The sequence below is a fragment of the Eumetopias jubatus genome, unplaced genomic scaffold (genome assembly GCF_037043125.1).
Source record: "Eumetopias jubatus isolate StellerSeaLion01/CBP00866 unplaced genomic scaffold, mEumJub1_p1.0 scaffold_13, whole genome shotgun sequence".
Lineage (NCBI taxonomy): Eukaryota > Metazoa > Chordata > Mammalia > Carnivora > Otariidae > Eumetopias > Eumetopias jubatus.
Window position 1 is genome coordinate 42,266,351 of NW_028274819.1, and position 26,636 is coordinate 42,292,986.

Below are 26,636 nucleotides of genomic sequence, written 5' to 3' on the forward strand. Positions count from 1 at the left end.
TCATTGACAGCCTTTTTGAATCCATGTTCTTTCCTTCTTCTGCAGAAGAATGTCTTCCAAGCAAGCCACCTCTCCATTTGCCTGTGCAGCTGATGGAGAGGAAGCAATGACCCAAGATTTGATCTCAAGGGAAAAGGAAGAGGGCGGTGATCAACATGTGGCCTCCCATCTGCCTCTGCACCCCATAATGCACAACAAACCTCACTCTGAGGAGCTACCAACACTTGTCAATACCATTCAACAAGATGCTGACTGGGACAGCGTTCTGTCGTCTCAGCAAAGAATGGTGAGCTTTTAAAATCTGGCCGCTGTTGCTAAGTGTGCTGTTAGTGTGGCCTCATCACAAATAGGTGTTTTAGAAAAAGCTCAAAATACATATCTTAAAGTTATTTGTGTTTAGGTCGTGAAACAAGCACCATGTATATATTATTAATATTATTAATACACTAGTACCTGGGAAAAATTGGAAAACGGTTTGTGATTTAATTTTTGTCCATTTGTCCATTAGAATGTTGCAGATAGATATTTAATTTAACTCGGGGAGAGGTTTGGTTATCTTATTCTCTGAATCTCTTAATAAGGTGGTGAACTTGATAATGACACAAAATAAGTATGATCAAATAAAGTGTGGCTGTGTATTAACATTGAAATATATATTAAGCAAACCTGTCTATGTGAATGAGGTCATATGGTGAATACATCTTCAGTGGGGAAATGCAGGTGTTTATCATTTTTAATGGTCATTTTTGATTTATAATAAAGCTTTTCTCACTTATGTGCCTATATATTAATTTCAAAAGGACGTGCAAAGCTCCGGAGTATCATTCAATCAGACTGTAGGAGTTTTCCCTGAAGGTAGAGACATCAGATACATGCAGTATCTTAGGCAGCTTTCCCGTGCAAAAATCTGTCTCTAACCATCAAAACAGAAGCCACAGTAAGTGGCATTGTCAATTTAAAGCAAAAATATCCAATTGTTTCACATCTAGAACTGACCTTAACGTATTTTATTAGATTAGGAATTGACAACCTGTTATACGTTTCTTAACTTTTGGTTATGTTAATGAAAGACATTTTAAGTGGGCTGTGAGGAAAAGTTTTATTCTTTAATAAAAATAAGGTCATATTTAAAAACGCCTTTACTACTGATAGCAGGTATTTAAATTCTTGCTCTGTGCTAAATGTTTAATGTCAAAGACTTGATTCTATAAATTATGGAAGCAGACATTTTTCTTTTTCAGCTGATTTTGCAGACACAACTAGCACTCTGCAGCAGTAGGTGACAAGTAGGGGAAAGGAAGAAAAATAAGACTTTTCTAGACTAACTTTAGGTTCATGGGGTGTTGTCATTATACAGTTAGATCCATTGGAAGATTTATTTTCCTTGCATGGAGGGGAGAGGAAAGTATAAAAAGGCAAGACTAAAAGTCTGTTTTTCTGATTGAACTGAATCATTTTTGGACCTCCAAGGTAGCAAGGTTGAAATAGACACCCGGTCATTGCCACTCGCTTTTTGAGAAGATAGTAGGCCCATGTTTTATTTTTATCTCATCAAATGTTTATAGAGCACCTTCTCTGGGGTCAGTATGCTGCTAGGTGCTGGCTGTATTGTGGTGAAAAAACATGAAAGATTACATTTTCCTGGAACTTATATCTAGGAGGGGAGACAGAAATTAAATAAATACACATACATAAATATATAATTAAAATTGTGATATGTGTTAGGAAGAAAAAGAACAGAATGCTATGTGAGAAATAATGGGATAAACCTAATTTAGAATGGATAGGAATGCCTTCTCTGACCTCAGGATGATAGGAACAAGCCAGGCAAAGAATAGAAGGAAGAGTAAAAGTAGCAGAGGGAACGGCATGTATGAAATATTTGAGGTGAGAAAAATATAGCCGAGTATCAGGAAATGAAAGATAGTCTTTGGGGTGCCAGTTCATTAAGCGTCTGACTCTTGGTTTCAGCTCAGGTCATGATCTCGGGGCCCTGAGATGGAGACCGCATCAGGTTTCAGGCTCAGTGGGGAGCCTGCTGGGGATTCTCTCTCTTCCTCTCCCTCTGCCCCTCCCCTTGCTCTCTCTGAAATAAATAAATGTTAAAAATAAAAATAGTTTTTGTGGCTGGAGTGTAATGAGTGAGACTGCAGTGTAGCATCAGATCTGGTTGGAGAGACAGGTAGGGACTGTATCCAACAAGACCATATAGATAACGCTATGGAAATGAGGTTTGATTCTAAGTGTAATGAAAAACCATTGAAGGGTTTTAGAATGTTGCAGATAGATCACTCTGGCTATAGTATGAATAGATGGGAGGGAGACAAGAGTGAAAGGAGCAAGACCTGTTGGGAGCCTACTTCAGAAATCCAGGTAAGGGGCACCTGTTGGCTTAGTCAGTTGGGTATCCAACTCTTGGTTTTGGCTCAGGTCAGGATCTCATGGGTTGTGGGATTGATTTCCCTGGCAGGCTCCGTGCTCAGCAGGGGGTCTGCTTGAGATTCTCCCTCTCCCTCTGCCCCTCCCCCCCCGCTCATACATGCTCTCTCTCTCTTTCTCACACACTCTCTCAAATAAATAAATAAATCTTTAAAAAAATAAAAAAGAAGTCTGAGTAAGAGATGGTTGTGGTTTGGGTTAATGTAGAGGTAGATGGGATAGAGAGAAGGGATGGGTTCAAGATCTGTTTTGCCACTTGTGGCAAATATAGTCATGGACAAATAAAAATAATGAAGCTGAAAATATAGGTTGAGGCATAAATAATACCCTTCAAATTTTACTTCTTTAGAGAACATGTTACTTATTTTCCTTAGTAAAATTTGTTTGTATTTTGGCAAGTGCCAATTTGCTTCAGTGAGTCATTCTCAAAGGTTTATGTTCTAAAATTTTGTCAGAAAATAGATATTAATAATTTGCTTACCAAACTTATATTAAGAGGGATTTATGGAAGTATAAAATAGTTTAAATTTACAAATATGTTATATATTAGTATAAAAGAAATCATATTTGCTAGAAATGTTTTCAAACTTTCACTCTCTTTTGATATCAAGCACTGCTTTCCACTGGAGCCTTTGTATATTTTGAATGTCTGGAAGCCAAAATATTTTGTTTTAACTCCCACTCTATAGTATTTCCCAGCTGTGTACTTATATGGTATAATAAAAGGATTTAACAAATGGGAAATAGCAGCTGCATTTGGAAATTCCCTTTGTGCTCCCTTTTCATTCGATAGATTCAATAATGTGTAACAACTGTAGCATCAGACCTGTAATGACTTACACTGCAAGTATCATATCACCAGCCAATTTTTCTTTACAGGGAAGAAAAACAATAGAAGGATTTTAGGTTTCTGGGCAGTCCTACAAACCTACATATAGAGTGTATATGTGTGTGTGTGCATACGTGTGTGTGTATGTGTGTGTCTGTTGAGGGGAGACTTTGACTAAAGTAAAATTTAATAAACATCTTACCTCATTCTACTTTCAAATAAATGACATCCAAAAGTATTGTTATGAAGTTAAGTGAAACTTGGTAGTTCTCTTCAATGGATCATACTCATTACCCATTGTAATTGAACCCCATAAAATAGCTGTGGAGAAATAAAATGTAAAAGTAAAAAACAAGAACAAAAATTCTACCAGCAACTGTTCAGTTTCCACTGTTATTTACTTTTTGTAATGGCCTTCACTCATGGACAGTTAGAAACAGGCACCAAAAGTTTCTTATCTACTGGGTTCAGGAAGGTTTTACTTTGAAATATCAAGACCACAGAAGAGCTTTACTGTAAGAGATGGTAAAGACAAAGCAGAGAAGTTCTGCTAATTCGCACTTCCTGATTAGAAAAAAAATCTTGAAATGTTGAAATTCTGATTATTTTGATGTGGTGTTCCAACAAAATATGAGACCACGCAGTTTCGAACAAAGAAAATAATTCATTATGGGATAAAGCAAAGGAGAACAGAAATTTTAGAGATTGGCATTCAAAGACCAATTTGAGATTAAGAAGTTTAGATTCTGATTTTAATTATAATTTCTTATGTTATAGATGCCAAAATGTTTGATTTCAAGTTTAGTGTGTGGTATTAATTGACAAATTCCATTTGAAGGCTCAAAAGTTGGTGTAAATAAAAATTCACCATCCTTGTTCATTACATACAACCGCTACTATTTTCATTATGGTATGAGTGTACCAGTGTACTAGTGTACCAGTCCTTTTTTTTTTTTCCCAGAGGAATATTGACACTGTCTCCTGAAATGTGTTTTTGTTCTCATTAGGACTGATTCATTAGATAGGAATAAATTCACATATTTTTTTCACGGAAAAAATGTGTAGTGTATCATTCTTTTCAATGTTAACAAGGATGAAGGAACATTTTGTGGTTATATTTAGTGACTGGCAGTATGACACTGTGTGTAATGATTATCTGCTGAAGATTACTTGAGTCTATAGTGCCTACGAAGTTCTAGATACAGGAACTTTCTTATGCATAAGACAGTAAGGGAGCCCTGCTATCATAGCACTTAGATTCTAGTAGTATGAGAGACAGTAAAGAAGTTTCACAGAATGAGCCAGTTTCAGACAATGATAAGTGGAATAAAGAAAATTAAATAAAATGTGATAAAGAACGACTAAACAGTCTGGAAGTCCTCTTTGAAGGGGTGACTTTTGAGTTGAGGTTTGAATGAGAAGGAACCAACTATGTGAAAACTGGAGGGAAGACACCCAGCTAGAGTTTATAGTAAGGGCAACAGCCTTTTTGGTAGGTGTATTTGAATAACAGAAAACAACAGAGTGGCTAGAATGGAGTGGGTGAGGGAGAGAATGGTATGAGATGAAATCAAGGAGGCAGGCAGGTGACAGAGACTTTGGGGTATCGTGGGCTACAGTGAGATGTTTGGACTTGACTTCGAGTGCAAGGGGAAGCCATTGGACGATTTTAAACAAGGGACTAACATGATTTGATTATGTTTTTTGGCTGCTGTGCAGCAAAGGGGTTGTGGGAGATAACAGGAGAAACAAGGACACCTAGTAGGAAAACTATGGTAGTAGTACCGGTGAGAGTTTGATGCTATGGAGGGAAGAGTGAACAGTTAGTGAGGTTATTCTCTGAGTTCCTATAGAGTCTGAAGAAGGCAAGATTCACACAGAAGGTGAGGAGAATATTTTAAGCCATGTGGGCATGAATTTCGTCGTGTGGGCAGAAATTTAGTCAAGAATGAACAGGAAATGAAATTGCTAAGACCAAGGGAGGGGTGGAGGGAGTAGATTTGCTCCTGGACAGAGAATCGTCCCATGTGAGGACAGAAGCTTTTTCCTTAAGACGGAATTGTTTGGAGCTTCCCGGCACTGCCTACCATGTGAGGACACAATGAGAGGGTATGAGCCAGGAAGAGTGGAGGGAGGCTCTTACCAGAAGCCAAGCATGCTGGCACCTTGATCTTGGACTTTGAGCCTCTATAACTGTAAGAAATAAATTTCTGCTGTTTGTAAAAAAAAAAAAAAAGGTGGAACTGTTTGCAGGTGACTTTTGGGGTAGGCCATGGGAATGTGGGCAGTGTACCAAGGGTATATCTTACAAGATCCACAAAGTGATGACAAGATTCTAAGTGAGATCTTCTATACACATGTGCGTCTGTGGACTTTACATGCATGCTTATATTGATATATAATTTAAGTCAAAATGGGATTATATGCATCTGGCTTTTAATTACTAATGTAATTAAGTAAAAATAACCATACTGGACCCTGAGCCCCAGAATATCAGAGCTTATTTTAGAGACCTACTTAAATTTCCCTGAATGAATTTTATTTTTTAGAAAAGTTTTAAAAATAGTGTTTCACTGTAAATAAAAGCTGCCAATAATGACCTTTGTTGTAGTTGAAAGAAAACAGTAATAGGCATGTTGAGATATTTAATAAATATTAGGAACAATACTGTCTTGCTTGCAAACAGTTTCTCCTTTCTGACGTTTTTGCTTTTAGTCCAGAGAAGTTGCTAATCACCTCAGGAGTGTTCCATGTAGTTCACTGAGTCATAAAAATTCTGGTGTGAACTTTGTATTGTGACTGGGATTGAAGCTGTTGTCATTATATGATAACATAGTCCAGGAATTTTGAGTGAGGATTTAATCCTTCTCAGCCATGATTTATGTTGTGACAGAATTTTAGAATCTTTCTAATTTTGTAAGCTTTTAAAAGATTTAAAAAACTTGAGTTTTGCCAGTTTTTGGTAAGATTTAGTCATTTAAGACAGTAGGTATCACCCAAATGAAATTTATTTTCTCACTTTTATTGAGTCCGTGCTTTAGAAAGTGTAGTGAAGCCCGCTTGTTCACCTGGACCTATTTTATAGTCTTAGCATCTAAGGCAAGTGCATCTTTTTGGTACCTACTTGGTCTGTGTGCATCTTTTTGGTACCTACTTGGTCTATGAAGCACTGGAAAAGAATCCATAAACTAGCAAGGGTTAGACTTCCTGGAAAATTTAGTTACCACTCCTCTCATTTTAGGATTTTGGAATTCATTCAATTTAAGTAAATTTCAAACCTAAACTTCTGGTAACAAGTGAAAAATGTCCACCTTTGTCCCCTGAGTCATGAAACAACGTTCTCCAGGAAGCCTTGTGGGAGATTTCCTATTTCCGTAAATTTGAAACTGTATTTAGCAAACAGTAGTCTCTTTTTAAACCTCTCTCAGAAATTTAATGACAGGAATGTACTTAGGATTTGAACCAAAAAGTAAAACCATATTTTATTGCATGGTGTGGGTAGTGAAATAGACAACTACTGTTGTCTAGTGTTAACACGTTGATCATCTTGGTATTTCCATACCCTGGTTATGTGTACTGTTTCATTCCTGCTATTAAAAAAAATGTAGATCTTGGGGCGCCTGGGTGGCTCAGTCGTTAAGCATCTGCCTTCGGCTCAGATCATGATCCCAGGGTCCTGGGATCAAGCCCCATATCGGGCTCCCTGCTTTGCGGGGAAGCCTGCTTCTCCCTCTCCTACTCCCCCTGCTTGTGTTCCCTCTCTCGATGTGTCTCTCTCTGTTAAATAAATAAATAAAATCTTTTAAAAAAAATGTAGGTCTTTAAAAAACTTCCCCAAATCTGGGTACTTTAAATTAAACAGAATGAATACTGGTATACTACTTGAAAATATCTTGATGTTTTTGGAAATTGGAATTATTTTATTATTAACCTTAATGATATAATACACCTTTAAATATACTTTTTAGAAAAGTTTTCTTTACCTAGCATATTATCAAAATATTTATCAAAAGTAGAAACACTAACATGCTTTGGAATAGTTGGCTTTTTTCCCCCTTGGGCAAGAAAGAATCAGGTATGCATGCTGATTAACACACTCCAGTCATTAACATGTGATTATGTGGGCTGCATAGTGAGCACCTGCCAAAATATAAAAATCCAGTACTTTGCTACATCTGTGCAAAGACTTTTTGCATTTGTTTTGTATTTCGACAGTTCAAGGAAAATCAGGCCCTAGTATCTTTTCTTTTTCAGTGTAATAAAACTGTATATACAGAATGTTTTCAAGGAGATGAGATATGCCATGTTTATTTTTATTTTAATCTTTCAGGCTGTATAAGAGCCAGTGACTGGAGTTTGCAGAGCACTGACTATGACATGAATCTCTTAACAAACTCCATGACTGGCATTCACTTACAATTTACAGCATTCCTTTATGTTTAAAAGGATTATCTTTTCTGGGATTCAACCAATATTCCCCTTATTTGCCTCATTTTTATGTGATATCTTTATGCTTCATAAATATTTTGTTTTCATTTCTTTCACCAATATGCTGCTGGTGTACACCTCATAGTGATGCCAGGGCTGTTTCTGTGTTTGATTTTTTTCTGTCTACTATCCATATAAATATACTTCATGACCAAAGTATAGTTTGGGTTCTATATAGTATTTCCAGCACTTACGAAAGGCCACTTTTCAATAATTATTTAAAATAAGACTTGATTATTAATAGAAAAGCTGGGATGATGTAGTCTAGCAGAACAGCTTGGTTGAGCCAGGCCTGTTCCAGATAGCTTTATTTCCTTGATGGATTCAGAAGATTTTTGTTTGTTTTTTTAAGGTAGACTTCTTGTCAAATTGGTCAGTATTAATCCATGGAAGCTGATCTCATAATTTTCTGATTAAAGCCCAATAATTTTCTGATTAAAGCAGAACTCCACAATCTATAGGTGGTTCTGATTAATACACACTTTCTTGCATAGAATTCCTTCTTACTAAGTGGTGATCTGAGTACATCACTATAATGAAATATGATAACTGGATAATGAAATCTGCACATTCCTGTAAGGTTTTGAAGCAACATGTAGAAAGCAATGTATACATTATATAGCATGCAGTCTTTTATGTGACTAATTTGAACTTTTCATGATTAAAATGAGATATGAATCTTAAGGTCCTTCTATATCAGCATGAATAAGATGGTGGTCCCTATGACAGGGAACATTCTGCTTTGGAAGGAGGAAGATGGGATTATAGTTTTCACTCCTCCTGCTCTCCTTCTTATACTAATTTGGAGAGGGTTGCTTTCCATAAAGGCAACTTTAACATAATGAATCATTCAGGGATGACATTGAAAGGGCTGTCTTTGATTATTGAGTCAAACCACCTGCATTAAGCAGGAAAGCGCCTACTCTGTTCCTTACATGAACATATCTAATCTTTCTTGAACATGTCTAATGAATGTGCCTTAATTATCTTGGTATGCAAATTATCCCACTGTTTGATTGTCCTCTGCAATAAGTTTTCCTTGCTTTCCAAGAGAAATGTAACCTTTTAAAAGAACAACTTCAAGCCATTATTGCTTTTGTTAATATAGCTTTCAGTGTGATGACATTTATTTTTTATACTATTAACCTTTTAAGTATTATTTTGGTATTATTGCATTCCCATGACCTCTAGGCATTATTTTTCTAGGTGATGCAAATTGAGTTCAATAATATATCTCTGTGTAAACTGCATTCTCAAATCCAAAGTATAAATTACAAACCTTTGCTAATAAAATTTTACAATCAGGTAAAAATTAGAAATGAATATTTATGCATTTCATTTATCTTCTTTATATTTCATTAACATCCTAGAAAATGGGATACCTTATTTAATAAAATGATTGGGAATTATTTTGTAAACTTTTGCTTTCATTATAATTTAACTCTGATTTGTTTTCACTGCTGGTGTACTGAGTGTACCTAGAATACAATATTCTCAAGTTCATCAAACTTCTGGGAAGAAATGTGCCCTCATTTAAGCATAGATAGATTATGGTGGTATATAGAAGAGATTCATTTACCTTGGGACACACAAAATGAGCTTTATTTTTTTCGCAATTAACTGTTATTTAGGAATTTTTTTTGGTTAGCTTTAGTAGTAAATTAGTAGCTTTTTACATAAAGATTGTGTTAGCCAGGATTAAGCTGATGTAATCCATGAACAAATTGGAGTAAATTTTTGCTCTTGAATTCAGAGTTAATATGTAGCCTTCAGCTGTATTAATTATTTTGTTCCTGGTATGCTTCTACCAAAGATACCTCTCTCGTTTTTTTGTTTTGTTCCTATACTGATATATTTTATATGTGAAGTTGATTATGGTTTATTTATTTAGCTTTTTGAAGTTGACAGTAAGATTAGAATTTAGCTGTCCTTTTGGCTGCCGTTCTCTTGGATCCATGAGGAATGACACAGTAGAGCAAGGAATGAATCTGAATCTGAGTTTTTGGGTATTTGTACATTAGAGAGAAAAATATAAATTCATACCTTCCCTCCCTACCCATCCACCTCTCCTCCCCCCCGCCGCCCCGAGAAGAGAAAAAGCATGGACTTTATGATTGTAACTGAGCCATCAATTCAAGGTTGTATGCTGCCTTCAGGTAGAGCAATGCACAACTTCCAGACATTGGGGGCACCTGATGACAGAATTAGACTTCTTGTTGTTGCCTTGCGGTAAATTAGTGACATTTTTGTGCCTCCTTTCCCTTTTCCTGGAAATGTAAATACATACAGATAGAGATAGATAGATAGATAGATAGACAGATAGATAGATAGATAGATAGATGCCTTATTAGCAACACAGCCTCTGAGGTATCATTTTTAGTCTCTTTGTACTTTTCTATCTTTAAAAAACTTAAGTCAGAGAGCTGGAGATGTTATTTTAAAATTTCTGGGTTACAGAGAGTTTCTTGTTAAGCCATTACATGGATTTGATGTATTAGAAGGAAATTTGAAGGCTTTTGTGGTAGAGTTCTCTAAATTGGGACTTTTAGTGGGCAAGAGCCAATGAAGAGGGAGGTGTTTGAGTCCCCAGAGCAGTCGTGAGGGCTCAGTATGTATGACAGAGAGAGTAGTTTGTTCTCTAGTTGCTCTTTCCTGGGCCAACAAGGCCATGGAAGGACATCACTGTTAATAGAGTAGAATCTCTATTAACAAGTGGATTTAATAGGCCTTGATTGGGCTCGGGTACTTCTTAAAATTAAGATTTGTGGGGGGCGCCTGGGTGGCTCAGATGGTTAAGCATCTGCCTTCGGCTCAGGTCATGATCCCGAGGTCCTGGGATCGAGTCCCGCATCGGGCTCCCTGCTCCTTGGGAGCCTGCTTCTCCCTCTGCTTCTCTCTCTCTCTCTCTCTCCCCGCCCCCCGTCTCTCATGAATAAATAAATAAAATCTTAAAAAAAAAAAAAGATTTGTGGGGCTCCTGGGTGGCTCAGTTGGTCAAGTGTCAGACTTGATTTTGGCTCAGGTCATGATGTCAGGGTCATGAGATGGAGTCCCACATCTGGCTCTGCTCTGGGCATGGAGCCTGCTTAGATTCTCTCTCTTCCTCTCCCTCTGCCCCTCCTGCCCCTGCTGTGTGGGCACATGCTCTCTCTCTCTCTCTCAAAAAAAAAAAAAATGAAGATCTGTGAGATAGAAAGTGCACACTCTGAGCTCTTTTTAATGTGACCCCAGCCTCATCATTTTTAGATAGACAACCAAGACATAGTTAATTATCATACCAATATTTGTTTCTGGGGGCTTACTTACCATCCCATTACCTTTTCCTAGTGAATCCCAATTACCTTAACTTTTTCCTAAAAGTTTTAGATCCCATTTTTTCCTGAAGCTCTCCTAATACCCTTGAATGATGGTTAGACCCCCTTCCCCTCCAATGATCCCAGTTTCTGTCCTGAGTTAGGGACAGGTTTCCCAGAAGCTGGATTAAATCGCATTTCAACAGACTACTTGTGTCATACTACCAGTCCTCTTCCCTCTTCAGTCTGACCTAGTGTCCAAAACAGGTCCCTAGTGCCTTGACTGTCCTAGTTTCAAGGCTGTCTACCTGTTTTTGGTATGGGTTAGGGAGGTTTTTTACTTCACCTGCTTCGCTTCTGCTTCATAATTCTGATGTCTGGGTTTGTCCACTATTTCAAAGCGCTCTTCATTATTCCTCATTTGGATGATAGTTATGCAAAATGGGTTCCTGGTGAGCTGACTGATACCTGGATCCAGTGATGTGTATCTAATTGAAGCATCCACCATAGCCTTCAGTTCATTTAGAGCACACTAGCTGCTTTGCTGATTACATATAAAAAATACACAGTCATTTTCATGAGTGCACTGGTATCTCTCAAATGGGGAAGAACAGAAAAAACTGTTAAGGAGGAGAGCACGAAGATAATAGACTTGACACTAGAGTAAGTAGTTATCTCATAAGAAAAGCTCTATGGAATCATTTGAGACTCTCCATGCATAGAAAGTTGCTCTGTAAGTACTTGTCCAATTATACTTCTCTACCTTCTGCATAATCACGCCCCTTATTCCCCAGTGCCTCAAATTGTAAAAAGCAAACAAATAAACAAAAAATTCTTGATTTAGTGGAAATGTTTTCCCTGAGGTTATTTAGAGGAAGCATAATTTAGAGGAAAGGATGTTGCCTCATAGAAGGCCTATGTTTATCTCTGTCACTAATTTGCTGTGTGACCTTAGGGAAGTCACTTTATATCTTTGGACTTCAATTTCCTCATCTCAAAAATGAAAAATTTGAACTGTCATCACCAAGTCTCTTGCTACTTTTAACTTTCTTGGCTTCAAAGTTAAAATTGTCTTAGCCCAATTCAGCCTAGCCTGGTAGTGTTGTTTAAGTTGAATATCATATGGTAGTTTGAATACTAATGAATTGCCAGATGAAAGTTAACTGTCTAAAGTTGGTAGGCACAGAAATCAGCTAATAGCTGGATCCTGATAGAATGTCGTTCCATGTGTTGGTAAATTCACCATCAGGCCTGCCTGCCTTAAAGGTCTTCTTACCATTCTGTTACCAAAAAGTCATATAATACTCTAATCTCTGAGAAGTTAGTTAGTTAACTTGCCTGGATAATATGGGAGGTAGGTGGAAAAGCTGTGACTTACCTACAAAATCTGGCCCAGGGAGCCTGCATTTTGTTAACTATTATACCATCTTTTTCTGCACAGGGATTCAAGTACTAGATGGGATTAAGCAATTGGATTTTTAAGGACCTTTGAATCTTGAGATTCTGATTTTATTTGTGAGGCTGATAGTGTATAGATGCGGCAAAGCTTTTCTATGTGCTTGTCTTGACAGGTTTGGAGACTTTAATATTTTTTCTGTATTTTACTTCCATTTATTAAATATGGTGATGAGGACATTTTAAAAACTTACTATTGTAGGGGCGCCTGGGTGGCTCAGTTGGTTGGGCGACTGCCTTCGGCTCAGGTCATGGTCCTGGAGTCCCGGGATCGAGTCCCGCATCGGGCTCCCTGCTCGGCAGGGAGTCTGCCTCTCCCTCTGACCCTCTCCCTTCTCATGCTCTCTCTCTATCTCATTCTCTCTCAAATAAATAAATAAAAAATCTTTAAAAAAAAACTTACTATTGTAATTTTTTTCTTTGAATCAAAAAAGCACTTTAAAAACAATAGCTTTCATTTCTTAGACTTTAGGAATCATGACACTTCAGCAAATATTGGTAATTAATTTATATTTTGACACATCATGAATAAATTTATTGTTATTGAACACTATAATAATAGTGCAAAGTGGCATGATGTTGTTCCAACTTTGAGAATGCTATATAAATCTAACATATTCTACCAAGTATCAGTTTTAATAAAAGAGAAAAAGAATAAAACTTTGTTTTACTATTAGACTTAATGATACTTTTATCAGGAATAATCTGTTGTTAATTGGAACCAAATTCAGTATTTTCATTTATGTAAGCTTCTTTAAACCAATGCTTTTCCTTAAAATATGTCACATTAGAGAAAAACATACTTTTTCCTCTGAGAAAGAATCTATGAATGTCAGCAATTTAGTTTTCAGCATATTAAAAAGGTTAGATTTCCTTTGTTAGCAAGAAGTAATTGGAACCTAGATTAGGTAAAGCTTTATCTGTCAGTCACCTAATAATACTGAAGTAGTCTGCGTCTTATACAGTACTGTTGGCAGGTAGTTTTTGGTCCAACAAAAAAGAGTTGTTTGAAGTGGGGAATCAGAAAAAGCAGTACATATCTAGCACTTATATAAAATATAGCTTAATATAATATATTACAATACATGTATACATGTAATTTGTGTGATATAACTTGAATGCTTAACAGAAACTTGAAATATATAAAATGCAGTACATACAGAAGGAGGGGTGTGGAGCCGTCTGTTCTGGCAGAGAAGATTGATCACTGACATGGCTGAGTTGCTAGTACACAGTGATTTAAAATGAACAAAACCAACTTTTAGTTGGTTTTATTATTGTTTTTAATTTCTTTACAGACATCGCATCCCATTAATTCCCTTCAGTTAAAGACTACCAGGAACACGCCTGTAGTTGAACAAATTGGGTTTATGACACATTACAGTGGGGAGAACACACACCACGGAGAACCATCGACTGACTCAGTAAGAGAGTATTCAAAAGAACATTTTTAAGGATTTGGGCTTTGTTTGAGTGATCTGGAATAGGGTTTAAGGAAACGGAAGCTTGCTATAGATTGGGGGCTGTCAGAAATCAGGGACAAACCTATAATTTGATATCCCAATTAATCTTATCTAGAGGGAGGGTAGACTAAAATGAGGATAAAGCTGTAATTGGAAAGGCAGTATAACTAAAATGGCAAACAAAAGCAAAAACAAAATGACAGCATACAATGCAGTAAGAGTGAACACATTTAATTCAGTCTTGCTAATGGGTGAAAGAAAGGGGGAGAGAGGGTAATATTCTGTCCCTGCATCTATGTTGGGCAGCAGGTAGGGAAGTTGATTCATGCAGCTGCTTAGAGAGGCCATTTCCCAGTCATTTCTCCCAGCAGCAATGACTTCCACCTGTTTCAACTCTATTATGTAGGGCAAGATTCCATTCCTGACCTATGGTCTCTGCTTGTCTCAGTTCCTGACACCTTATCTGACTTTTGCAACGCCAGCCTACAGCTCTCCTCTGCTTGCAGTTATGACTGCCTGTTCATATTCCTGGTCAAGGTGCAGTTGGCAGCCCAGCCGAATTAGAGCAATAGTGTACTGTAGCTGCTCCAGGACAGGATGGAGATAATCCATATGCAGTTAGGTTAAGTGGGAATTGATAGTAAGTATCCCTAGAAAAAGCTAGTTTCAAATGATAAGGTTACTGGGGTTTTGTGAGGGGTGAGATCTTGATGGAATTAGTTTGGGATGACTTTATAAAGGAGGTGATTTTTGAGCATTGATATTGAAGAGAGTAATGTCATTTAGTATTTATTATTACACTTAGATGAACAAGAATAAAAAAAATGGTCATCATGACTGGATTTTTCAGAATTAAAAATTGAAACACAAGACAATTGAACAAAGGACGTTTGAAATTTAATAACGAGGAGTTACCATATGTTGAGTACTTAGGTGATAGACACTGTCCTAAGCGCTTTATATAGTATTCATTTCTTATAGCAACTATTTGAGGATATAGTTGTAACTCCACCCTGTAGAAAGGCAGGGTCTAAGTCCCACGCCCTTGACTATGTGCAAGCCTTGGTGACTTACTAGTGAATAGATTGCACTGACAGTTGCATGGCATCACTCCCCAGACTAGGTTAGAAATAGTGATACAGCTTTCATCTGGCTCTTTCTGGGGGCATGCACCTTTGGAGACCTGAACTATCATGTAAGAAGTCCCAACTAGTCTGAAGCTGAAATCCTGGAGAGAAAAGATCATGTGAAGAGATCACATAGAGATAGAAGAAGATGTCCAAGAAACCCCAGCTTCCAGCCCCAGACTCTTGACATGTTCGCATTTGTGAATAAACAAGCCTTTGAGATGGCGCCAAACCTTAGCCACTGACTTACTGGCAACCTCACAGGACACCTGAGACAGAACCGCCCAGACCAGATTCTCCCGAATTCCCGATTCACAGAAACCAGTAAAGATAAATGATTATAGTTGTTTTAAGAACTGTTTTAGGATGATTTTTATATAAGAGATAACCAATGCAAGGTACTTCTTGGTAACTCTTGGATTAGGTTAATAACAAAGTAGAATTCCTGTCTCAAAATAGGTAAAGTTCCTCTCTGGCAATGCAAGGTAACAAAAAGATTTAGAAGGTAGGTGTTATTGGAATCATGGCATCTTTTCCTGTTGAGAGCAATTTTATTATAGCCCTGTGGAATGGGAAAAGCACTGGATCTGAAGTCAGAAAACCCACATTTGGATTTTAAACTAGTTCTGCCAGTTCTACCTGTGTGACATGAGGGAAGCTGCATAACCTTCTGTTACTTTTTTTCTTGCTGAAAACGAAGATACAGAACTTTGATATTCAGTTCTTGGCAACACATCTTAAGAAACAACATCTAGAAGCTGGAGTGAATCGGAGGAGAAAGACGAAGGGTCAGGAAACCATGTCAAATGGGAAATGGGTGTAGAAACTGGAGGAGTGTCCCCTAGAAAAGAACTATTAATTCAATCCCTCCCTTCAGATATTTGAATAACTCTAACATGAAAGAGGAAATAGATTGATTTTGTGTATCTTTCGAGGGCAAATGGGAAACAGTGGGTGATAATGATAAGGATCCAGATTTCAGCTGATGCAAGGATTCCTTTCGAAATAATTCAATTTATTAGAAAATATTATTTGAGAGCCATCTGCTGCAGAAATGCCAAGGAAAGAAAACTTGGTTATTTTTTCTGGGTTCAATACAGGGAGATTATAATACACTAAGTTTCTAGACATCTTCAAGAGGGCCAAATATTTTTCTGTTAAATTCTATTTTATATTTCCTTCAAGCATCTCTTTATAAAATTATTTTTGTTTTTCTTTATTACATAAAAATGTGTTCATCAATGATAAATTAGAAAACATAAAGTAAAAGGAAATAAAAATTATCAATAATCTCATCACCATTTAGAAATCACTATAAATATTTTGGTATATATCTTCCCAGTTTTTGGTTTGTTTTGTAGCCACATTTACCCTTATGCACACATGCAACAAAATTGAATTCATGTACTAAATGATACAATATATCCCTTTTCCCATTTAATACATCTGCCTTGTAAATGGATTATTTCTACAACATCTTTTTTGGTATTGATATTCAAACTTGACAACAATATTTATTTTCTGTTTAAAAGTAGTATTTATAATAGAACATTTGCAAAATATGGATGACTTCAAGAAAGAAAATTAGAACTACCTATTATCCCAACACTCAGAGGACCATTAACGTTTTGTTGGACATTCTGGTGTCTTTTCTTCTGTACATAATTTTTTCTAAAAAAAAGTACATTGCTGTTTCTCACTAACACACTTTTTACCAAAAATACATTATGAATATTCCCACATGTCACTACATTTTCTGTAAAAATAGGATTTTCAATAATTTCAAATTATTCTACCCTCTGGATGAAACCCTAATGCCCTCAGAATGATCCCTAAAATTGGACATGTAAGTTGCCCGTAATTGTCCATCATTATAAACAACTCTATTTTCAACATAAATAATATTGTTTTTAATGGCTATGTGGTTTTCCATTGTGTAGCTATATCATCTTTTATTAAATGAATCCTTAATTTTTTTAATATTTCAGTTCTCAATATTTTGCTTAAATAAGCAATCCTGCCACTATTAGAACAAATCTTTACTCTTAGCCTCATTTTTTAAATTATTTTTGACATATTTGGTGAGTAGTTGTTTTAAGTTCAGCAGCTGATGATGTACTTAACATTTTGATGGGTGCTCTGGGGGGTATGTAGAAGAAACATGAGACATGGCCCTAATCCTTCAAGTGTTAAAATTTCGTTGCAAATATGACTAATACATGTAAAATAATAATGAATAATTTATTCTAGTATATTATTAAGTGCCAAGTTGTGTGGTTCTGATTAAGTGCTTCAATGTATAGTTCAGGGGGTAGGAGGGTAGTGAGGCCCAGTATAGTCAGATAGGACTTCAAGGTTGAAACGCAATTTGATCTGAGCTTTGAGGAGGGGGTTGAGTGAATAGTCAAAAAGAATGTAGGACATTCTAGAGGAAAGGAACACGAAGCACAAAAGCTCAAAAATTTGCGTGTGTTTGATATATTCACAGTACCATGAGAAGGCGATTTAAGTCTAACGTCTTTCTGTTGCCACTGCTGAGCAATGTTTTGAATAACAACCTCTGAAAGATTTGGGCAATATTTATTTTAAAATGTTTTTCCAGTTTTATTGAGATATAATTGACAAATAACATTGTATTGAAGTGTAGAACGTAATTATTTGACACACATATGTATTGTGAAATGATGACCACAATAAGTTTAGTTGACATCCATCACCTCACATGTTTTGTCTTTAATATTTACTTTTCTATCCCCTTCAAACATGGAAACATCTTAATTAAATGTTTTTAATTTGTGAAAATTGCTTGTGTCTCCTAGAAACTTTGCCTAATGACTATTTTTTTGTACGACTGTGTGCTTTTTCAGGCACCTGCATATCATTTTGTATTGTATTTAATTGATTTCCAGCAAAAAGCTCTTTAGATAATCTGAACCAAAGTTGCTTTAGTTCTTGTATTGGGACTGGGATCCTTTTAAATAATATTTCAAAAATTATCTTCACTGTTAGGTTTGGTGGTGCCACTGAGGTTGGGGTTGAGAGAAAATAAATTTATAGTAAATTGCCTCTGAATGAACTAATACTAACTCAGTCCCCATATGCTTTGCTTGTTGTGATGTTCATTTGTTTAGTCATGTTGTACAGTGATTGTTTTCACAAGAACAAAAGAAGAGAAGTAATCTCCTTTATGTTATTTTTTTTAAATTAAAACTAACCAGCCTTCTTAAAAATTTTCATAATTATACCCATATTGTAGCATTTAGGCAAAGCATTTATTTCATTGCTTTCATAGGGATCAATGTTTCTTAAAGGGGATGCATCAGAATGAAAGGACCTATACATTGAAATCACTTGGGATGTTTATCAAACTCCATATTCCTGGGCCCCACCCTTGGGGGGTATAGAGGGAGGTGAGGGAATCTGCATTTTAACATATTTGCTAGGGAATTGTAAACATTGAAGTTTGAGAACCATTGCTTTAGGGAAATACTGTCTCAAATCTCTCCACAGCTATGCAGCGGTGACATGCATTAAGACACCACAGATATTATCATTGGGCATCTTTCCTCAAACTGATATTTCATAGGACCTGTTTCATTTTTAGGAAATTACATAATAAGTTGAACTTTTTTCCCTTAAGAAAACTTACTTAAAAATTGCCTAGTTCCTTAAAAAAAAAAAAAAAACCCTAGAGATCCTTTGTTAAGTTTCTTTTTCTAATTTGGTATTACTGTCTTTTATCCAACAGTACTGTCTTCGTTGTAAGTGTTTGGACTTAACACAGATGAATTGCCTATAGGCCTCCATTCATGAGAGGCCATTATTCCTTAAGTTTTAGAAAGTTAAAAAGTGAGGGCCAGAAATGGTAAAATTTGCACCTTTCCCTTGTTCCTAAGAGTGGTATAAGATGACTTAGATTACTTACGCCATTGATGATTTTATCCACTGCCTAAGTTGGTGCCTGGTGACATATTGCAAGTAGTTCTTGTCCCTTTTTTGGAAAAATCATGACTTTTCAGTTTCTTGCTCTCTGCTTTTTGGAAATGTTGAGCCATTTTGCACAGATTATGGGACTGAAGACAGTGTGGGTCATTGGTGTGGGAACCCATGGTGATTGTCTGTGATGTAGGATGGCGGTGGCTACATTCCCCTAAGTTAAAACAAACAAACAAACAAAGAAAGCAGTCTATCTCACAAATGACATGAGTAAATAAAACTGTTTAAAATTAGACCTGACAGAAAAAAATGGTACTGTATGAAGCCTAAATGCTCTGAGGACAACTGAGGAGAACTTAAAGTTGTTCCTCAGGCAGGAGAGCCATTCCTAATGTCTTTCTATTTCAATTTAGGAGTGATGGCAAAGCCCTTTTTAGTATGTTCAATGGTGGCTCATTTGTAGGTAACCCACTTCCACATGACTGTTGTTTTGACTTGGTCTTTAATCTCTTAGGTTGAGTCAGAGTTTTTTTTGTTTTTGTTTTTGATTTATAGGCTATGATATGAGACTAGTTTGCACTTGAAATGAAAGTGATGGAAGCATGATTGATCCAATGGTGATACTGGTTCAGAAAAGTCTAGGTCAGATTTCTGATAAGGACGTTACTAAGAGATCAAAACGGCTTTGGAAAACACATTTTTGTGTTTTCTTTTTTTTAAGATTATTTATTTATTTATTTGAAAGAGAGGGAATGAAAGAGAGAGAGAGCATGGCAGGGGGCAGAGGGAGAGGGAGAAGCAGACTCCCCGCTGAGCAGGCAGCCCAACGTGGGGCTCGATCCCAGGACCCTGAGATCTTGACCTGAGCCAAAGGCAGACGCTTAACTGACTGAGCCACTCGGGTGCCCCCATTTCTGAGTTTTCATTTGCACAAAGCAAAGAATGAACTGACCATCCCAAGAAGTCATGTACTAACCGTGACTGGTATCTAAAAGAAGGGGTTCCTCTGCATTACTCAATAGAGTTATTGTAAACATTAAATGAAATAAAAAATCTTTCCCAGATCTAGGAGCAAGGTAAAGAAGAACTCTCTTTCCTGCACTACTCCATTTATTTTATCCTTTTCAATTTATTTCAGTACAAATGTAATGAGCATCTGTTCTGTGCTAAGCATTGTGCTAGTACTGGGAATAAAAAAAAAGACTGATTTGCCTTACTATATTTTTTAACAGCTTTATTGAGATATAGTACACATACCACACGATTTACCCATTTAATGTATACAATTCAATGGTTTTTAGTATATACTCAGGCTTCACAGTATGCAATTTACTTTAAGAGTCATAACATTTTTTACTAAACAATTCCTTAGGTCCAGTGAGGAAGAGAACTGCCTTGGTTCCATCCTTAGATCTGCTCCTTCCATCAGAATAATGGTACCCACCACTTATTAAATACCACCTCCTAAGAGCTCAGTCCTGTGCCTAGTGCTTTACAAATGTTATCTCATAATATGCTCCCAACAGCCCTGAAAACAAGTTTTATTTAATCTTCTACAGTGACAAAAATACTAATTGCCTAGCATTTATCGGGTACAGTTATCTTGAAACCTATACTTGTCTAGGCTCCATTTATTCTTTTCTCCCCCTTTCCCACCAGTTATTACCGTAACTTTTGCCTCCTGTTTCTTCCTCTAGTTCTTGAAGCTTGCTGGGCTTCTTTGTGAAGGGGGAGAGAGATATAGGAGCAGTTAAGATGTTCATGCTTCTGATGAGAATCACAAACGCCAGATGCTTTATTTATTTCATATGATGTTTTATTGGGCAAGAGAATACCCATGCCCAGACAGATGAGGTGAATGTAAGATTACTGATGGGCTGTAGCTAAATAACAGTTGCTTCCAACCCTCAGTTCTGATTTAGAGAGCTGTAAAAACATTTTCTTCCTATAAACTTTTAGGTGCTTATTATTTTCAATTTCAGTTTTGCATTTTTTTCCTCACAGATGGATCTAACCCTCTTCCCAGTTAGCTACCTTCTCTGTATTGTGAAGTAATTCTTGTGCAGATGTTTCTGTAGCAGACTTGTCCTTTTAAAAACAATCACTCAAACAAACAAACATAAAAACAAAACCACTTTTAAATGTGTGTGACTATGTGTTAAAGTGTAAGTGGTAAAGATAAGGAATAGAAAGAGGTTTTTGTAACTTTGAAAGATGTATGGCTAGGGAAAAAAATGATTCTCCTCAAACCCCAGCACACAAAAATGTTCAGGTTGGTGAACTTTCTGGCACTGATTTAGATATTTTATATATTTTCTGTTGAATAATTAACATTGGATATTGAAGCTAATTTCTCTATTTCTAAATTCAAGGATAATGTTACTGTGACGTACATATTTTTTAGGCTGTGGGAAGAGCATTTAACGAAAGTGCCAATTAAAAGAAAAACTTTGCCAATCTTAATAATTGAATCCGAACTATTTTAAATGAAGGTTGTAAATGAATAAGAAGTCAAAGTGTCCATTTTAAAATTAAGGGTTTGAAACACTTAGGTTGGTTTCTAATTAAAAAAAAATAAACAGTTTTAATCTTCAATTTCAGGAGAGTTTTTTAAATAACTGCTTCTTTAATGTTTAGTATTTTTAAAGCAGAGATGGTTCATATTTTTTGTCCATCTAAGCCTCCTATGCTGTTATTCTGAGTTTGGGATTTTTCTCCAACGGTATGCAAAGAAACAAATGTTCTAATGGTTTTATTTTATTTTGTTTTTCTAGGAGTCAGAGAATAATAAGTTATGTTCCCTGTATTCCTTCCGAAATACCTCTACCTCACCACATAAGCCTGACGAAGGGAGTCGGGACCGCGAGATAATGAGCAGTGTTACTTTTGGAACCCCAGAACGCCGCAAAGGGAGCCTTGCCGATGTGGTGGACACACTGAAACAGAAGAAGCTTGAGGAAATGACTCGGACTGAACAAGAGGGTATGTGTGAACTTAACTGTTGGGCTTTATTCTTTCAAAGATTCCAGGCCTTTAAAAAAACTGAGTGGGATTTCAAGGGCCAAAGCAGTGCATAATTGGCACTAGCTAGGAAAAAGTTATTCAGAGGTTACCATGGTGATGGCCGATTGTGATCCATTGAGAGTATTAAGCAGATAGCTCCATTTTTCTAAAACTTTGTGCATTTTATTGTGTTCTTATGATAACAAATCAAGGTTTTAAACAGACTGCAAGCTTTACCCTGGAAAAAGGTGTAGTATGGGAACTTTTGCAGCTGCAACTTTGTTTTTCATTTTTTCTCCCTTATTTCCTTTTGATGGATAGTGTTTTATTGTGAAAAGATCAACTGTTTAAAAAGAAAAGAAAATAAAACAAAAATAAGAACAAAACTAATTTATTTCTCCTTATTTTTTTATAAATATTACAAATTTATAAATATTATTCTTTAACCTCCAAATGTTGTAGAATTGAGAGTTGAGGTTTCTAATTTGTCAAAGCTAAATGCTCAAGAGGGAAGTGCTGTGACACATGACATCTATTGCATCATCCCACATCCACCTTCTCTACTCTCTCAGGAGATGTTCTTAGGTTCACTTAGGTTCACCTAGGTCCTAAAAAACATGAGAGAGGACTCTAATAATATTTTTAAATTAAATAAATCAAGTCTAAGTGATTACTGTACTATATATGTTCTTTCGTTCTTCATGTGCAGATTTTAGACTTTGAAATGTAGGGTAGTTAATGGTTCTGGATTTATTGCTAACACTGTAAGTGAAATTTAGAGTTCTGTGGCACTGTCGAGAAATGGGGATATAAGGGAATTTTTCATGTAACTTAATTTTATTCCTATAAGGGCTTAAAAGTTTAAAAGTTTCAAATTAATTTCTGTGGATATGTCCACATCAGCACAAAAGGAAGTTTCTAAAATGTATCACACACCTCCCTGACTTACCAATCAGATGATATGGCACAAAAATGTAAATATTTTTTGATGATGCAGGGTCATGGTGCAGTAGACTGTGAACTCCAATACCTCTCTAATAGTTAAGTGACCCTGGGTAAGTTCTTCAGTTTCCCTGAGCCACAAAATTTAAAATTTGGTGTGGCACTAATACTTGACTGGGTAACTCAAACATTTTGAGAATTAACTATAATAATGAATGTATAAGTCTCATATGAGCAGTAAACTACATAAATTTGGGGTACTGTGATGGTTATCATATTATAAATGTCAATTATTTTATCAGGCTATAACGTAATGATGCCCCCAGAGATCGTAGAGATAATTAGGACTATTTGGCTTTATGGTTATTTCTCTGCAATTATGAGACTTTTGAGTTCTTGTGTCTGCTTGATATAGGTATCTTTTGGTGCGTGCGCGCGCGCGTGTGTGTCTGTGTGTATGTTGGGTTCTCTTCCTTCAATATCAGATTGCAGGCTGTTACTCTTTGCATTGTTGAGAATAATTTCTAATTTGTTTCTTTTTCATTTATAAATTATGAAAATAGATGATCACAACCCCTGGATGATAAGTAAAATATAAACATATATGTCTGGGTGAGTTGCTGAGAGATTCTGGGTAATATACATGATCTTTTGTTTGTGGACTTCTGGCTGCTCAGACACTTTATTTTCCCCTACTTGGATATGTTCTAGAATAAATGAAGCTGTCAGATCAATAATCTGAATAAGTGATATTGCTAGATTATTTTAATTATGATTTACAAAAAAAGATGGTTTAGTTCTATAAGAAAGTGGTTTTCAAAATTCTTTCGAGAGCTCTTTCATGCAAAAATAAAGAAACTGATTTGTGATGATTTTTTTTTCCAGTGTGAACTCCTAGGAAATTTAAAATAATTTTTCTCTTGCAAGTCATGGTTAGTTTTCTGTTCTTCCTCTTTATTATTGTGTGTTAAAGATTTGATACAAGAGAGGCACTTGCAAGATGAGACTTCTCATTTAAGAGTACTTTATCACTATTTTTCCTACTATCAAATAATGTTTTTATGTACTTCACTGAACTTTGTTTTCTGTAATATATACATTTTAGGCATCAGAATTTCAGGCTTTTTTTAATGTGTATTAATGTATATAATATATTAAGTATAAATATGAAGTGATAAAAGTATGCTCATCAAACTTGCAGAGTCTACAAATCTAGGAGGAACACTGAATAAAACCTATGAAAGAAACAAAACTCAAAAGGTTTTGACAAACTGAAAATATGAACTTAAAACTAACCCATCAAGATTAAATTTAATAGATCTTATTGTTAAGTCCAGAGATTGTGACCAAAACTCCTAGCTGCACAAATAATTACTGAAGGAAATTCAAATAGCAGACGCATGAATTAAAAAAAACAACAACTTAATGAGTTTTAAAGAAAGTACACTGGGGTCAGCATGATGAATATTGGCAAAAATTTGGTAGTGCTGTCTCAGTCAGCATTACTGGAATTACAGTATGTAGCATTCCGAAGTTGGTAGTCCCATTGAACTCCCTGCTCAATACAATGCATCTGAATTATGGTGTTGAGTTGAGAATTACCACACTTTAAGAGGGACTAAAAAACATTGGGATAGTCTCAGAGGAGAGCAGCTGAGATGATAACAGACATAAAATTATATAATAAGAGGAGGAATGGTTGAATGAACTAGTAATATTAATCCCAGAGAAAATAGATGAAGGATGACATGGTGGTTGTCTTTATTTTTATTTATTTATTTATTATTTATTTAAGATTTTATTTATTTATTTGACACACAGAGAGAGAACAAGTAGGCAGAGAGGCAGGCAGAGGGAGAGGAAGAAGCAGGCTCCCTGCTGAGCAGGAAGCCTGATGCGGGGCTCGATCCCAGGACCCTGGGATCATGACCTGAGCCGAAAGCAGCCGCTTAACCAGCTGAGCCAGCCAGGCGCCCCGATGGTTGTCTTTAAACAGTAAAGTTATGTGGAGGAAGGATTGGGTTTATTCTATGTAGTTCCATAGGGATTGAATGAAGATCAGTAACAAGAAGTTGCAAGGAACCAGATTATCATTTATAACAAAATTAACTGTGTCACAGTTGTACCTGTCCATGTATGGAATAATCTTCTTTGGAAGATAATAAATTGTCCTTGGAGGTGTGTGGCAATCTTAATTGCCATTTTAATAGGGCTAGGGGACAGAAGATTGGTCTTTTTCTAATACCAAAGCTCTATGAATTTTTATGAACAATATGCTAATACAATATTTCATAGTTCATCATATATGTTTTTTTAATAGCCCTAACCAAGAACTACATAGTATCATGATTATTTTTCTACAAGTTTTCTTTTTATTTTGCAAGGTGGTAGTAGAACCGAGGGATTCTTACCATTTTTTTTGGCCATGGATTTCCTTGGTAGTCGGTGAAGACTACAGGTTATTTCTTAGTTTAAATGCACAAAGTAAAATCCACAGAATTACAGAGAAAATGAGTTACATTAAAATATTAAATAATTCTAAAATTTTGTGATATGGTAGAAAATGCTGCTTTATTAATGCATCAAACAACAAGATCTAATGAAGGGACTCAAAATATCAAAATTTTAAAGTAGTGATAAACACAAAAGATATTTTGAGATATCACTAACCAGTACAGTGTGATATAAAAATATACTGTAATTCTATTGGGTACAGTATCACAAATACTATGAATATTTTCTGGTTTGTTGCCTGTATCCACAATTTAAGGAAGTGCAAATTTTCAATTAGAGGTTAGTGAAAAAGAATTTTTCCGTCCAGGTTCACCATCCAAGGCCCCCTGAATCCTGTAGATGGACTCCTGGGGCCTCTGGATCCTAGGTTTAGAACCCTTATGCTATATAATATGGGGCACCCGTAATGAATAAAATAGTCTCTAACTTTAAAGAGTTCATATTCTTGTAAGAGGTATAGGATATATACAAAATGAACTCTAATTCAATGTCTAATATATGATAGGTTCTGTGAGAGTCATATAGATAAAATGTTACAGGAGTTTACAGGATAGATTGCACTGGCCTAGGAAGCCATGGAAAGGTTCTAAAGGGAAATGGGTCTTAATCTGGTCTTGGAGAATGAAGGATTTGGATAGGCAGAAATGGAGGGGGAGGGACATTTCAGGCAGAAGGAATAGGCAGAGTCCTTTAAAATAGCCAACGGTTCATGTTCTATTTTAAAGTATGTGACAATGCGTATGGGATATAAGACTGAAGAGGTAGGTTGTGTTCAGATCACTAAGGCCCTTTAAATTAAAATTCTTGGCTAAGGAGTTTGCACTTTAGATCGAAGACTGTGGAAGAACCATTGACTAATTTTTAGCACAACATGGTGATGGATTTAGAGCTATCCTTCAGGAAGTTAATCTGGCAGCACTGTGTAGGATGTATGGGAACAGGAGAGACACTGAGGAAATTGTTTCAGGCTAGAGATAATGAGGGCCTAAACTAAGGCGGCAGAAATGAGAAAGGAGGAAGGGATGCATATGGAAAATATATTAGGAGATAGAATTGTTAGGAGTTGACATTTTAGCAAGGAGACCAGGGGAGAGGAATGGTTCAAATGTTGCTCAGAGCTTTTAAACTTTGGGTGAGTAGGAAGGTG

General features: G+C 36.2%; 1 protein-coding gene across 1 annotated transcript in view; it reads left to right on the forward strand.

Moving 5' to 3' along the window:
- The window catches only part of SOX6 (SRY-box transcription factor 6), a 384,265-nt gene that overhangs the window by 39,299 nt on the left and 318,330 nt on the right, over positions 1-26,636 (forward strand). The window contains exons 2-3 of the mRNA XM_088018068.1: positions 46-286; positions 21,805-22,012. Of these exons, the coding sequence (XP_087874194.1) occupies positions 50-286; positions 21,805-22,012 (445 nt within the window). The 5' untranslated portion in view covers positions 46-49. The remainder of the gene's footprint in view (positions 1-45; positions 287-21,804; positions 22,013-26,636) is intronic.